The 16,911-nt window shown below is 36.2% G+C and overlaps 1 protein-coding gene across 1 annotated transcript in view; it reads right to left on the reverse strand.

The window, feature by feature from the left end:
• The window catches only part of LOC145685676 (uncharacterized), a 132,528-nt gene that overhangs the window by 80,517 nt on the left and 35,100 nt on the right, over nt 1–16,911 (reverse strand). The window contains exon 2 of the mRNA XM_081758077.1: nt 6,671–6,717. Coding sequence (XP_081614203.1) covers nt 6,671–6,717 — 47 coding nt within the window. The remainder of the gene's footprint in view (nt 1–6,670; nt 6,718–16,911) is intronic.

A 16,911-nucleotide genomic window follows, 5' to 3' on the forward strand; every position in this document is an offset into this window, starting at 1 on the left:
GTTGGGCGGAGACACTGCAGATCATAAGCTTCTTTGGGCGTTCTCTACACATAAGCACGGCCCGTGGTTGGGAACAAGGTAAAGGATGACTCATCCGACCATATCACACGTTTCCAGTCCTCAACGGTCCAAGTTGCACGGTCGCGGCACCATTTGCGGCGTGCGAAAGCGTTATGGTCCCTGGTGAGCGGTTTGGCCCGTTCAACACGACCCCGTAAGTTCATGTCATGTAATTCACGGCGGACTGTGATTGTCGAAACAGGGTGGGGGAGGTGCTGATTGAGTTCCTCCGTCCCTTGCTCCGCAGTGGCACGACGGTTCTGCTTGACAATGCGCTTTAATACCCTGCGTGACCTGTCACTCATGATTTTCTTCCGCCCACTGTTCCGCTTCCCCGACGTGGTTTTCCCGTGTGTTGTGTAGGCCGTCATCACCTTCGACACTGTCCCACGCGACACACCTAACACAGTAGCCACTGCCGTCACACTCACTCCACATAACCGCGCACCAACAATTTGCCCTCTTTGAAAATCTGAGTGGTCTCCCATTTTACACTACCTTCGTCTGCTGCAGCCACTGGATACTGCTGTTCCACTGCGCCTGACGTAGTATGAAGACCGACCTAACACACCACCACCAGCGGCCCGGCGCCGCGAGCGCCACGACATCACTGTCAACCCATACATCTGACGTGTTGACACCTACAGGTGTTTCCATTTTTCTGATCACCATCTGTACTTGTGCATTTGCTGAAATTCAACAATTTCCCATTTTAAATTGTATAGAAATTTTCTGTATTATCGGCTGTAATTTGTTTGATATGTACGATTAGAACATTGTTCACCATTGTACGATTTTAAAGTTGCAGAATATGTAGAGCGTGGAATAATATAGAGTTGGTTTGTGCGACAGCCCCGTGAAGAAGAAGAGGCACTGGGTATGCCGTGTAGTGAACAGCAAATGTGGACACACAGGAAGCTACAGGTTAGTGTTGAATAAATATTGGTGTGGTATGAGTATGTGCATATGGTCTAAAGAGGTGTCGTCGTAATATGTTTGGTTCCTTTAGGACCTTCCAATAAGTTTCCACCTTTGATCAAATAGGGGTCGTTTCTTATAAAATTTTGGTATATCGCGATTGTAGTTTATTCTTCCGCGTCATTGGATTGCTTGTGATTATTGCGCAGAGCATATGAACTTCGTGGTTCCACGACGTCAGTAAGAATCGACACGTCTAATTTCGATAGCCGAGAAAAGATGGCTTGTGCGTGTGGTTCTAATGGATCAAACAGCACATCCTGTACATTAGCGCAAGCACTGGAGGCTGTTACACAGTGTTCCCACAAACATTTCTACGTTGCCTGGCAAAGTGTGCCATTTGATGTCACTTATTTTTGTGGTTTTTGCTGACAGGTATGAAAGACTCCAAGGTGTTGCGAAGGTAGCAACAGGAGAGGTGAACAACAGGATAAAGTATTTTGAGACGAATCACGCTTTGGTGTTCAGCATCATGATGTCCGCAACCGTATCTAGTGCTAGTGTAGCACACTAGGCTGAGCGAGGCCTGCATTTTTCACTGCCAGATCGGTCCCACACCGAATACTATCGTATGTGCTTGTACGCACTGATGGACATTTGATCAGCCAACGGTTTATTGGCGATGTGTTGGACACGATCGTGGGACCTTAAGTTCAGGTGTTGCTGGGACTACATTCCAGCAGGATAACTCGTACCCTTATGTTGCAGTACTCTCTTACACAATTCTTGGATGGTGGACAATATTAATAGTCTTTTTTGAAAGGTGCGTTACCCAGATCTTTCATCAATTGAACCAAATGGTTTATGGTTACAGAACGTCTCTAACACCTGTGAACTCCACTTTTTACAGAGGATGAACTGTGGCATCGCGTCGAAGACACATGTCTTGGCATGTCCTCGTGATATAGTTGCCTTCTTGTTGCCTTCCGTGTTACTGGTGTTCCAACCGCCTCTGGTAGGCACATTATTGACAATCCCTTGTTCTGCTTCCCTGTCGTCACGATGTCAATCATAGCTGAGTTCAATCTTTTGCTATGTGTGCCATCAGTTTATGTCGGTCAGCTTTTGGCGTTTCTATCTTACCTTATATCTGATATTTTGTATAAAATGGCAAGCAGTATACGAGACCATGTATTTTCCACCTTTCATTGTCGGAGTAAAAAGAAAAAGTTATTACATTGGTTTCTGAACACACTCAATCCAATATAGCCACTCAGGTGGTTCTATATTTATTTTGTTCATGACAGTACATGTATTTTGAACAGTCATTTTAGTATATCCTTTATTGTACACAGAAAAGTGAAAAAGCCAAATCTATGTGTAACTTCTTTCTTTTCTGTTTGTTGGATAATGAACTTATGCTTTGTGTAAAGAAACAGGTGGTGAAATAGACTCTGACGCCTCAAAAGCCAATTTGAAGTTAGTTTACATGCAACCAAAAGATAAAGACTCCATTCATTGCAAATCAAACGTCAACGCATTTCTTTGTTTAAGTTTCTGTATCCAGGTTCAATGACAATTCTCTGATTCAGGATTGTTTATACCAGAGATTGGTTTGCTCTTTCGCACAAGCGACACAAAGCGAACCAGGAACTATACTAAGAGGGTAGTTTTATCAATGTGATGATTTGGCCAGAATTAGTGAACTTCTTAATGAAGTTCACGGATGATGCCTCAACTGTGGATCTAACGGTCACGTAGAATGTAAAGTCACACAAAAGTTAAGTTTTACATTTAGATGTAGTACTAATATATGCGCTCTATTTCCAGATGCAAGATATATGTTAAAAATCCAAACCGTTGTGAAGAAAGATGTCGGGCGATGTTAGTCCACTATACAACACATTCCTTCAACACACAAGATTAGAATTTAAGCGAATTCTACACACGATATTTTTGTGGGTACAGAGTAAGATGATCGCTCAGAAATGTCTTAATAAAGAGAAATAGGCGACAAATCAATTAAAGATTGGACAGCACTTCTCCGAGAAGTTTGCTTCAGATAGAATAAAAGTATAATGTTTGACGGTGAATGAAATCGACGAAACACAAAGGATGAATCTTAAAAGGACAAAAATACTTGGCTGTTGAAGGAAGAGTCCACTGGCAAGTACTGCATGAAATAACAAGAAAATGCGAGCCACAATATTCGAAGATATATGTAATTAGACGAAATGTGAAACCAAAAACCTTGTTAATGACAAATTGCTTGAGAGGATACAGAAATATTTCTAAAAGATATGATGTAAAACACAAAACTATCTATCATTTGGTATGTTTATTTCGAGCTGAACTCTCAGTTAATCTGAATGAGGGTAAATCATCAACCCTGAGTGTAGAAACAAATCACGTGGGGCGAATGTGGAAAGAATTGCAAAAGAGACAGAAATAAATCAGAGAATATATAAGAAAAATGAGACGCATATTGAGTTTACACCATCGTAGACAAATCAATATGTATAATTTTGAAATATGGTCAATCGGTACAAAAAAAAAAAAAAAAAAGCGACCGTCCGAAAGTACGGACAATATTTCAGCACATACAGGATATACGCTCTGTTTGTCCAGGTTAACGTGGTCACCTATATCGCAGCTCTGTGATACCACTGCTGAAACAAATGTGTCATTATTCGCATTTCTCGACAAATATCACGAACTACGACTTCTCCTTCTCATCCTCAGTCACGGCTTCAAAAATTACTGAACATGATTTTTGAAGATATTACACGAATGCATGAGGAATTTTGAAGAGATATTGTAATTTCCTCAGTCTTTCTCAGTATCCTGATGCCACATTTGTGTTTTAAAGATTCCGTTTTCGCAATTGTCAGAAATAGGGATCATATTTTTAACATCACAACACAGCTACACAGTTTAATGTCCAGTAGTGATTAACATGAAGAATTTAATTTAATCAAAGATGCAAACAGCAAAAAATATTCGAAACAAGTGCACCTAGCAGGAATGGTGATTGCTTTTTCCAACTCAATCAGTATCTTACAGTATGTTAACAGTGTTAAAGCAATGTTAACAATTAGGAAAATATTATATGAAATCGGAAGTCAAACATGTCCATGTTTGCCTAAAACCTAATAATCGACAGTTGGTAGACAGCATTTACAATCTTGCCCAACATATTCCACTTAATGGTCTAACTGACTTAGGCACGAACTAGTATATTTAAAAAGGCGTAACGACCTGTGGTTGGCGGACAGTCCAGGCCTGCAATACATGTATAACAAGTCATACACTTAATATAATTATGCTCAAAAAGAACACTTAGTAATCACACCAGCAACAAACTGAAATCTTCTTCCTGACAATCCACCTTCACGATACGATCAGAACAACCAGGCTAGTCAAAATATTTCCGGAAGTTTGTTATAGTTCTTTATTATCACAATACACGAACACATCTACTTAATCAGCTTCGAAGTAGGCACCCTCGGAACAAACACGCTTGCTCCATCGCTCCTCTCATTCCTGGAAACACGGATGAAAGTCTTCTTCTGAAATTCAGCCGTCACGTTAGTTTTAATCTTTTCTACGGTGGCAAAACGGGTACCTTTGAGGGTCATTTTTAGTTTTGGGGAGGTCCAAACATCCGATGGTCTAAACTATTTGTACGGCTATCAAAGTCTCTTTTGAGTTTTCCCCAATTTGCACATGAACTTGATGTTTGCGCATTGCTTACACTCCGTTCATCTACACTTCTCATACGCTGTCTGCTATGTCTTGTTCACACTTGTCAAATTCATAACTAAGCAACCTAAGAACTGTACTTACTGTTCAAGGTTCAGTGTGATTGCATCACAATGCTAAAACTACAACAATATTTCACAACTTTTTGATTGTTCTGGTATTGTAATTCCCACTGTACGCATACACAATGTCTAAACTCTAAATGACTTCACACAATATGTGAAACAATCTAAACAACGTACAAGTACCACCTCTGATTACTTTTACTCAGTGTTGCAAGCACATTAAAATACTTATTGCAAACTACATGGATAAAATAGTGTTAAGAAAATAACTTTTATTTTCAATTTCGGGAAAATGGAGGCTAATACAAATTAGGTACATAGAGACACGCCACCATATAATGTTAAGTTAGAGTATTGGTAGAGTGATAAAAAGTCGTGAGATCTAGTGACCACATTTTCACTACTTTAGAAATTATAACAAATTAATCATCCAGACGGGTCAAAATGACCCCTCTGATACTTCTAGTGTTAACTTATAATATTGCAATGCTTTGTAAATTTTGAACGGAGTCTATTTTCATTAGTCAATATGTTGAATGAATATTTCAAAGTATGGGTGAAACATTATTATTATTATTATTATTATTATTATTATTATTATTATTATTATTATTATTATTATTATTATTATTATTATTATTATTATTTTATTAATAATAATAATAATAATAATAAAACAAATACAAACGGTTCAGACTCTAAAATTGAAATGAATGTACCTGATTGAATCTCTTTTCATTCTTACAACTGAACGATAAACTGAAACTTAAAAACTTATACAAAGGTGAAACTTCTGGACTATAAAGCCTTATCACCCTTGAAATACCACGTATGTTGAACAAAAAGGGAGAAATGTGGAACGTCCATCGCCTTTTGACGAAGATGAAATACCAAAAGTAAGCAGAGGAAAGTTTGGAATATGCCCATATCCGTTGAGTAATTGATCTTTTCAACATATGAGCTGCCAAGAGTGGATTTTGTTATTCAACGGTGAAGGGCCAAACGTACTTACTTACATTATTTTTGCTTTGTTCATATTTTTAAAACATAACGTTAATGCTGAAATATTAATCTAAGGTGATATATTGAATCCGCGTGCATGAAAGTTGGGGGTCCAATCGGACCTACTCCTGTATGTTTTTTTGATGGGCTACGGGATGAATTACAGTTGCACTGGCAACTTTGTTTGATAGTGATGCGTTCATTATTATATGAAGAAGCTAGCTTTGTGTGAGAAGTGGGAATGAATTCCCGTTGCTTTAGTGCTAATAAGTAGTTTATGCAATGAGAAACGAAGAAATATGCACAAAACTTGATTTCATTTGTAATATCAGTATAGTGATCTGGATCTTTAGCAAATAGACGGGAAGTTCACAATACTGGCACATTGTCAAAATAAATTAGACTAAATCACTCAAAAAGCAACGCGTAGGTCCGATCGACCCTACAGAATTAGCAAATACTTCTTAATTGAAATTCAGCGCCTATAGAGGCGTTAATTATAAACGTCGAACATCAAAATCTACAGCATAAATATCTCCTATATTATGTGTGATAGAAACACTACAGTTCACTAACACTAGAGGCAACACTTTGAAATACACGTAATTTAACATCAGCTCGACGGATTAGAAACTGTAGATCCGATCGAACCCACATGGCCGCCAACGTGTTATATAAGAGGCTCTGTTATTACAACGTGAATTAATAGCGTACCCATATTCTATCTAATTTTTATGAACATTTCTATACAGTTTGAATTTCCAACCTATAAAAGTAACATTCCTTTTAGTTACTTTGTATATAATTATTTAAAACACAATAATAAAAAACCGAAATATTTTATGTAAGTTAAATATACATACCCTTCCTATAGCTATACCTTTTCTGGTTGGAGGATTAGCTCCATTTGCTGAAATATAATAATTAGACTTTAGTAAATAGTTATACAATTACGTTATATATATATATATATATATATATATATATATATATATATATATAATGTGTGAACCTGGTGAACATGAAAGAAAAATTTTCAGATATACGACTAGCCCGTAAGCCCGTAAATCTAGACTTAGCTCTTTTTACGGATCTTAAATTAATATTATATTACATATCAAGGCAAAGTGTGTTTGAAATCAATTAGTGAGATCTATGGGCATAGACAAATTAAGTAATTTATTTCTCATTATCTTTTCAAATTATGAAAATGCGATTTCATACAACTGCTGGTTTAAATTTGGTAAATTATAATAAGCATCAGTGACGTCGTACTTACGAGATAAATCCTAAAAGGTAAACGTTGTCCAGTAAAATCATTACTGTTGAACTAACATCAATACATTGAAAACTATCATCATCTGAAAACGCGTCAGGAATTTTTGGGACTAACGAAAGGATATAAAAGCCAAGTCTGAATCAGCAAGCACAAGATAAGACGATGGTACAAACGAAACTAACCTCAATCCCAAGCGACTACACAAGGATAGTAAACTCCAGCTAACTCAAAATATATTGCATAAAGTTAATGTATATTTATGTCTAGTAGCATTATTTTAGGTTGAGTGCGGGAGCCACGGTTTATAAAATATGTTTATTACTTCACTATCGCATCAAATTAGTAAGATGAAACTTAGTATATGAACTCCTCCTTATAAATAAACGTGTCCATGTCAGAGCATTTCAGAAGTTTTCAATTTTAAAGAGAGGAATTTATCTATATGTAAATGCGTGTATATTAAGCATAACTCTAGAATACATGAAGCACTTTCGAACAAATTTGGTACAATATACTTTACAATCTAGGAAAAAAGCTATGGGAATAGGGCACAGTCCTTTGGGGGGTGAAAAGGGGAATGCATACAAACATTACCGAAAGCGACATTTTTTGTTGTTGTTGTTGTTGTTGTTGTCAAATCCGCAGATTTCAGTTCGCTTGAGATTATCAGAGACATTTTCGATGGAATTGAAGCTCAACTTCATCAAGAAGCGATACGTAATTAGCCTGGGAACCGACAGGGGCAACGCCTAATGTGTTGCTCATCGTTACATATTTCACTTATTTTTCTATTTTCTCCAAAGGAAACGTCGAAGGCTTTGCTCTTATTCATATGTTTTACTTATTTCATTATTTTCCAAAAACAACTTCACCTGGTGCTGCCTGGAAACTGACAGAGGAAACGTAAAGGTTGGTTGCTCTTCGCGATTTTATTTATATATTTCGAAAGAGGAAACGCCAAACGCTTTGCTATTGATTAAATTCCTTTTCCTTGGCAGTGCCTGACAATTGCCAGAGGAAACACCGAAGTCGTTGCTTTCTGTTATTTATTTTGCATTGGTCTTTATTTTCAAAGGTGCAACGACAACGACAAAAACGGCGCCATTCATTTTTATTTCAATTAGCAATGCTCGGAAATTTACAGAGGCTAGGCGGAAGAATTTAGGTTTCATTATTTAGTTCACTTATTACTTAACTGACACAAAGACGTTGGGAGTGCAACACAAAAGGCATCGTGCTTCGTTATTTATTTCAATAAACTCATTAACTTTCAAAAGGAAACATGCAAGGTGTTGCTCTTCATTATTCGTTTCACTTACAAGGACATTTACGGAAATGTCACTCATCGATTTGAATGAAACTTTGCATACTTGTACAACACCGAAAATTAATCGACACGTATTTTCTTTTATTTCGGGAATGGTGCGGGTTTAAAGGTAGAAACCACCCTTTGAACGAAAGGGGGGTCTCCAAATATATAAAGAAAACAATCATTTAATGTAGAAAACAACATACTGCCAGGGGGATTAGAACAGCTGATGAAGACTCTGACGTCAAAATTGCAAAATTCAAAATGGCGGACCCAATATGGTGATTTGATTACAATTACGAAACGTCTTCTGGTTTGAAATGCTCTACAATTAGGCAAGAACAATCAAAGTTGGCAGGGGTTGCTGCGAGAAGGTTACAGACCGATTTGAAATCCCTTTCTGTACGTACTTCAACGGGATGCTCGGTTCAAGTGTGTCTCTGCACCTCTCATTATTTGGGGTGCTTATTTATTGTAAGCCCCTCGTCTCTTACTATTCGGGGTGCTTATTCAAAGAGTTCCTTCGCCTCTCACTAGTCGGTGTGTTTATTTAAAGTGAGTCCTTTCGCCTCTCACTACATAAAAACTTCATGTATCCTCAATTGTTATAATTATGAATTTATCGACAAAACGTTTCAAAGTAATGATATTCCGCAAAACGTGTGATATATAAACATCATTTACAATACAGAAATAAGTGTAAACAAGTCGTAAAATGCTGCAGAATCTTTGAAACAAAATGTTACGGGATTTTCAAAAGCAGGTGGTTTTTCTTCCAAATTATCGCTTACCACGCATACCTAATAAGATTTGTAAATCTGGGAGAAGAAAACTGATTATGAATCAGTGATTGGATCTTCATTATATTATTACGGATATGTAAATTTATGTTATAGAGAAGGACAATGTCAGAAAATTGTCTCAAGAAATTCTTCCACTGCGTAAAGAAGAATACATCAAGAGGCTGAATCCTACCAGTTTCAGGAATGGTTTCTATTTTGAGGTACTCTTTTGTTCTTAAAATAGATTCAAAAGTTGATGAATTGTGAGCACTCTACGAACATAGATTTTGCATTAGACGCTAGAAGAACAAACCTCTTGAAACCATGTTCTCACAAGACTTTATGTTAATTTTTCCGAATTCGATGCTGTCCTCAAGGACATTTTCAGATTTAAAGAGGTTATTTTGAAACACGGTGAGAGGCATGGGTACTCTCTTTCAATAAGCAACGCGATTAGTGAGAGGCGAGAGAATCCACCTTAAATAAGAACCCCTAATAATGAGAGGCGCAGAGACGCATTTTAATGAAGCATCCCGTTAAAATACGCCAGGAAGGAGTTTTAAATCGGTCAGCAACCTTCTCGCAGTAACCCCTGCCAACTATGATTGTTCTCGCCTAACTGCAGAAGACGTTTTGTAATTGTAATCACTATATTGGATCCGCCATTTTGAATTTTGTAATTTTGACGTCAGATTTTGCATGGGCTGTTCTAAAAAACCCCAGATAGTATGTTTTCTTCTACATTTAATGATTGTTTTCTGTCTATGCTTGAAGACCACCCCTGCCGTTCAAAAGCTGGTTTCTACCCTTAAACCCGCATCATTGCCGAAATAAAAAAAATACGAGTCGATTATTTTTCGATGTTCTGCAAAGTGTGTAAAGTTTCATTCAAATCGGTGAGTGATACTTCCGTAAGTCTCCTAGTGCTCCGTGGATACTGACAGACGGAAACATGAAAATCATTGCTCATTATTGTTTATTTCAAACACTTCTTCATCTTCAAAGGAGAAACGCTAGAGATGCTCTTCTTTCTTAATTTCGCTAGACATTGCTCGTTCTTAGAGCACATTTGTTTTATCTTGGCATACTTCCCGCCAATGTATTTGGTTGGTTTTTAGAGAATTTTCTGCTATTACCCACGTGAACGTTTTAATCCAATACACGTCTTATTGGTTTTGTCGTGTAAGTGACGTTAGTAGACAGACAGCCCATCAAGTAAGGTCATTACTGTTTGGCGGGTTTTTGAAGTGCTTAGTTGCCAAACGCGAACAAGTCAATCTTCGTAGTTTGAGGGAAATTCCCCTAATCTTGGCAAATTTCGTTGGTAAATTTAGCAAAAAGGGGAAAAGGGAATTTTTCGATAAAACGTGAAAAATCCAGGGAAATTCTCGCGCTGACTGACAGAACAATATATTTTTCCTTGTTCCTCACAAGTAAATGAATAAGGTAGCAATAGTTTGTCTTCGAAGTAGCAAAATTTGCATTCATTGCTGGCTGGGAGCATTTGTATTTTTTTTTTTTTTTTTTGTAAAATTAAACTGGGTGGAAAAGTAAAAACAATAGAAGCAAAAAGTAAATAAATAAAACAACTGTAGTAGGCACTTTCTTTAATATAGCTAAATTAATATTATTACATAACGTCTGTCATAGAACTTGGACACCCAATAAACCAGGGAAAATCTGATAAGAAAAGGAAAATTTTTCTATCAATCGAAGGAAATTTTGTTAAGGACACCTACGAACACTGTTACAAGTGTATTACAGTGAATTGTGAGTGGTTTCTTTCCTAGTGAATTGTAACTGTCGACTTAACCGTGTTGTGGCAACAATGCGTTGCTGACAGATCCATATTTTAGGCGGGAAGAAATAAAATCTTTAAGTTTTACGTCCCACGGTTATGCCGGTTAGGCTAAAGGAGACTGTGATGATGAGAGATGAATGAAATGGTGGAATGAAGAAAGTGGGAGGAAACGGGACAACCCCGAGAAAACCCACGAGCACGATGTTTGTCCACCACAAAGTCCACACGGCGCGAGCTGGGATCGAACCAAGGACTCCAAGCACCGGAGGTGAACGCTCTAACACTGAGCCACCGCGCCCCCTTTAGGCAGGAAGAGTGACAAGAAAAAACAAACATACTTTAATCCATTTCATTCCATAATTTTCTTATACAGAGAGTTTAGAATTGTAACACCTAAAGCGTGGTTCTTCACTATTTGTTTCACACATTGATTTAATTTAAAAGGGCCACACCAAAGGTATTATTCTTCATCAGTGTGACCATCCAGTAAAAATATTTCGTACTAATCTATGCAGCAAAAATGTACTAGATCTGAAGAAAAAGTGTTAAAATTTTATCTGCTCCCGTTTCAGCCTATTTATGACTTTTCGATATTAATATCTCATTAGTTTTTCGCTAGCTCCCCCACCCCTATGGGTGGGCGAGTGATCCTCTACATTCTTGAAAGAACCCCAATTTAACATTTTTTTTAAAAGTCAAAATTCGATACAAACTGTGAAAACCGCTTACAACCTCCCAATTTTGACTTTACACCCCCAAAACTAAAACTCTTGGCGAAATCCCTGCTTAATTATCGTGGTAGAACTCACTGTAAAACCAGTAAAGTAACACTAGTATGACAAATATAGAGATTACAGGGAGAAAACAAGAAATATCATAAAATGGGCTTATTGAGAAAATCGAGTTTTAATTTCGCTCTTCTAAATACCACTATTAAAGAAGGCAAAAAAATGTTACTAGGAGCAGTGAAGTTTTAGTGCATTGACAAATTTTCATGAGATTATTTTTCCTCTTTCAAATGTGTTTATGAGAAAACAAGAGGAGGAGAGATTTGCTGATAAACGTACTAGAACACTAGAATATTATAAAAAAGGTACTACATTTAGTACGAAAGTACTAGCAGTACTCACACTGTTCTTCATTACTCATTTTAATTTACGCTGCCCGGAAAGATATAGGAACATCGAAACCATTCCTCTTCGTTATTTATTGCCCTCATTTATTTAAGTAAATTCCACTGTCGTTAATATTAGTTATTATTTTGACTCGATGTTGCCCAAGGATTCACAGTGACAACGCTGCATACGTGACTATTTGGAACACATTTCATTCCATTTCATATTTTTATAATACCGGTAATGCCACATAAAAATTGTAAAAAAAAAAACAGTCTAATTTATATCTATGCGATAGCATATTTATAGTACGGAGTACTTTTCCCTCTCTCTGTGTGTGTGTCTCTCTTTTCAGATCAAAATAAACCGTGTATTTCGCTATTTAAGACAAACATGGCATCACTAGCCATGAACTTCTAAAGGGAAACTTAACACACGAGGTTGGTTCTTTCCATGGCCGGCATATAAACGATTCACTACTGACAAGTTTGAATAATCGTGGTTAGCAATATGTTTTGCGCATTCGTAATTTCAAAATTAGCTTGCACCATGTCTATCTTCTTCTTGCTCATTCAATGTGTTTTTACTTAAAATACTGGCCACAAACTGTAATGTCAAAGAGCATACAGTTGGAAATGATTGACAGAAAAGCCTTTACCCCACTCAAAGTCCTTGGGATTTCGAGGTATGTCTCAAATGAGTGACGACCTTCACTTCACGTATTTGTATCGTGATAATAATAATTTGGTATTCAATAATTGGAAATTTGGAGCGATGCGATGGACTTTTATTGATTATTCCTTTTTTCGCTGATTATTCCTCAATGGTATGCCCAATCGGAGCATGCAACCTCTAATGACATTCAGTGCACGCTCTCAAATCACCATGTCAAATGTCGTTAACAACGGTTCAGCCATCTCGTAGAAATATCCGGATAAACGAAAACCTAAGTAAAGAGAACTTCGCTTTGAAAAATTGTATTTGCAGAACAAAACGGAAAGGTCTACTCCCTATTTCTAATACTGAAAATTCTATTCTGCATTATTTACAATGAGAATTCACGCGCCAAATGGTTTTCCAATGTTAAGTCTATGAACACCCTGTTTTCTGGTGATTACTGGTCAATGGTATGTCTGATCTAAACATGCCACCAATCACGACACTCAGCGTGTGGTCTCGAACCACCGGGTCAAATTTGGTGAAGAACGGTTTCAGAATCTGGGAGATACGGCTTGCCAGTGATTATTCCTCAATGTTGTCTGATCGGGATAGGCGACCTCTTACGACATTCAATGTGTGCGTCGAATCACCATGTTAAATTTGGTTAAAAACGGTTGCCATCACGAAAGAGTATCCGGATAACCGAACTCCAAAGTCGAATAAATAGGGGCTTCACTCCAATAATAATAATAATAATAATAATAATAATAATAATAATAATAATAATAATAATAATAATAATAATAATAATAATAATAATAATAATAATAATATCGAAGAAAGTTGCTGAAATTAAGACCATGGCTTCGGATGAAATTGTCCCTTGTGTTTGGGTAATGTCAGCTATCATACAAGCGATTCATTGGGAATTGTGAAATAAAGTACAAAATCTTTTCGTGGAAATTCAGTATTTTTGAGGAAGGCAATCATTTGAATGTGTTCTCAGCGTGAGATGAATCAAACATTTTACTATGAGAAATTTTAGTGGAAAACCATTGCAGGAAGAATATAAATTAATACACAATAAACTATCGTCTATAAAATACTGTTTTATTTATTAAAACCTTTAATCAAATCTATTTTCAGTCTGTTATAATTGCATTAAGTCACTCACTATCTATCTATTTAACTCCAATCGTTCTATGTTAAGGCGGAACTTGACAAAAGTATGCGACGTATTGAATCAAAAATGATCATTTAATAAAGTTATTGTGTAATATATTTTTATCATTGTAGGAGAAGGGAAAATTCATGTCTTGTTTCTGATTAATTTTTAACCCCAGGCATTAGAAATTATAGGGAAAAAATCTTTTAAGAATATTTATATTCTAAGCAAGGTCACATGCGTGGTGGTGAGATTGTTCAATTCCTTTTTTCTTGACTAACTTTCAACGAAGGCAATTGTTAAGCCTGAAAAAAAAAAAAAAAGATACAGCATATTACAGAAATAGTTCAGTGCAATTAGACCAAAAAAGGGCAAAACCCGAACATTCAAAAAAACAAGCCGAAATATTTTGTAAAATGATCAGGATACTCTATACAGTAACTCAGAGAAAGTCTACAAAAATCCCCCGTCGGGTTTGGTCACTATGGCCGCCATATTGGATAGACTATTCCTAATACCAAAAGTATTCGAGGAGACTGACTGTCAGTTAAAGTATCATTTATTTTAACTGACAATAATACAGGTTGGAAACAAAACAAAGGTATGAAGCATACCTCGTTGAAAAGATATTTAATCAGTTGTTCTTATTGTGTAAAAATGTTTGAAATTTACGTTTTTCCTAAAGGGAAAAACGGGAAATTCTACAAAATTTTGCAGAACAGAAGTGAAAAATTGAGTTTTGAGATTTTTATTACAATATTGTAAGGAGAAGAAACAAGAAAACAACCCAAAACCTTTTTAAAAATGATCATGATACTCTATAAAGTAACTCAGAGAAAGTTCCAAAAAATCCCCCGTCGGGTTTGGTCACTATGTCCGGCAAATTGGGTAGCCTATTTCCAATGCCAAAGTTTTCAAGGAAACTTCGCATTTACTTTAACTGACTATAATACAGGTTGTAAACACAGTAGAGATATGAACCATACCTTGTTGAAAAGATTAGTTGTAGTTTTTGTGTAAAAATTGGGGAAATTTAAATTTTCCCAAAAGGGAAAAAGGGAATTTCTACAAAATTTCCCAGAACAGAAGTAAAAAATTGACTTTGAGATTTGTATTACAACATTGTAGGGAGAAGAAACAATAAAAAACCGAAAACCTTTTCTAAAATAATCATGATAATCTATTCAGTAACTCAGAGAAAGTCCAAAAAAAAAAAAAAAAGCCGTCGGGTTTGGTCATTATGGCCAGCCTATTTCGAATGCCAAAGTTTTCCACGAGATCTAGCATTCACTTTAACTGACTATAACACAAATTGTAAACACAGTTGATACATGAACCATACCTTGTTGAAAAGATATTTAATTAGTTGTAATTTTTGTGTAAAGATTGGGGAAACTTAAATTTTCCCAAAAGGGAAAAAGGGATATTCTACAAAATTCCCCAGAACAGAAGTGGAAAATTGACTTTGAGATTCGTATTACAACATTGTAGGAGAAGCAAAAAAAATCCAAGAAATTTTCTAAAATGATCACGATAATCTATTCAGTAACTCAGAGAAAGTCCAAAAAAAATCCCGCGTCGGGTTTGGTCATTATGGCCGGCCTATTTCCAATGCCAAAGTTTTCGACGAGACTTCGTATTCACTTTAACTGACTATATTACAGATTGTAAACACAGTAGAGATATGAACTATACCTCATTGAAGACATATTTAATTAGTTGTTGTTATTGTGTAAAAAGTTAGGAAATTTACATTTTCCCGAAAGGGAAAAAGGGAAATTCTACAAAATTTCCCACAAGAGAAGTGAAAAATTGGGTTTTGAGATTTTTATTACAACATTGTAGGGAGAAAAAGGAAACAATCCAAAACCTTTTCTAAAATGATCATGATACTCTATTCAGTAACTCAGAGGAATCCAAAAAAATCACGCGTCGGGTTTGGTCACTATGGCCGGCATATTATGTAGCCTATTTGCAATGCGAAAGTTTTCGTGAAAACCATAGCATACACTTTAGCTGACTATAATAATAATAATAATAATAATAATAATAATAATAATAATAATAATAATAATAATAATAATAATAATAATTATTATTATTATTATTATTATTATTATTATTATTATTATTATTATTATTATTATTATTATTATTATTATTATTTGGTACACTATCTTTCGGCAGGTCCTGGGACTAATGAAGATTTTTTTTTCAATTTTAGATTTGGGCCTGGAAATGTTTCTTCCACAGAAGACATTTTTTTTCTCAAGGTGTGTCCAATCCAATTGGCCTTTCTACGAAGAATAGTGGCTAGAATTGTCCTCTTCTCTCCTATCCATTTTGAAACATCTTTGTTTGTTGCTCTGTCTCTGTCCATTTTATCTTCTCCTTCTTTTTCCAACACCACACTTCGAAGCTCTCCAAATACTTCCTCTCTAACTTCCGTAAGTCCAAGTCTCTGAACCATACAGTCCAATGCTCCATATACAGAACTTGACCAACTTCTTCTTAAGTCCAATATTGAGCCTGCTAGTTAGTGATTTTTTCCTGTTGAATGCTTCTTTAGCTATGGCAATTCTTGACCTGATCTCTTTGGTGCAGTAAGCGCCTCACGTCGAAATACTTCCCAGACACTTGAAATTATCGACCTCTTCAAGTTCCTCTTTGTTCTACTCTGATTCGTAAGGTCGTGTTTCCACGGGATATTCTCATAACTTTCGACTTTTCGATGAGAATTTCCATTCCATACAGCTTTACAGTGTCAACTATTTTGTCAATCATCTCCTGTAGTCTTGATTCGGTTTTAGCTATTATAACCGTATCATCTGCATACCTGATCTTGCCAACGATCGGCCCTCCAATCTTGAAGAGTCCATTTCCCATTAATGCTTTCTTCGTTAAACATTCACTGTAAATTTTGAATAATTGGGGCGACAAACTACATCCTTGTCTGACTCCTCGTCCAATCTCCACACTATTGGTTTCTTCTT

The sequence above is a fragment of the Thermobia domestica genome, chromosome 1, assembly GCF_964235325.1.
Source record: "Thermobia domestica chromosome 1, izTheDome1.hap1.1, whole genome shotgun sequence".
Classification (NCBI taxonomy): domain Eukaryota; kingdom Metazoa; phylum Arthropoda; class Insecta; order Zygentoma; family Lepismatidae; genus Thermobia; species Thermobia domestica.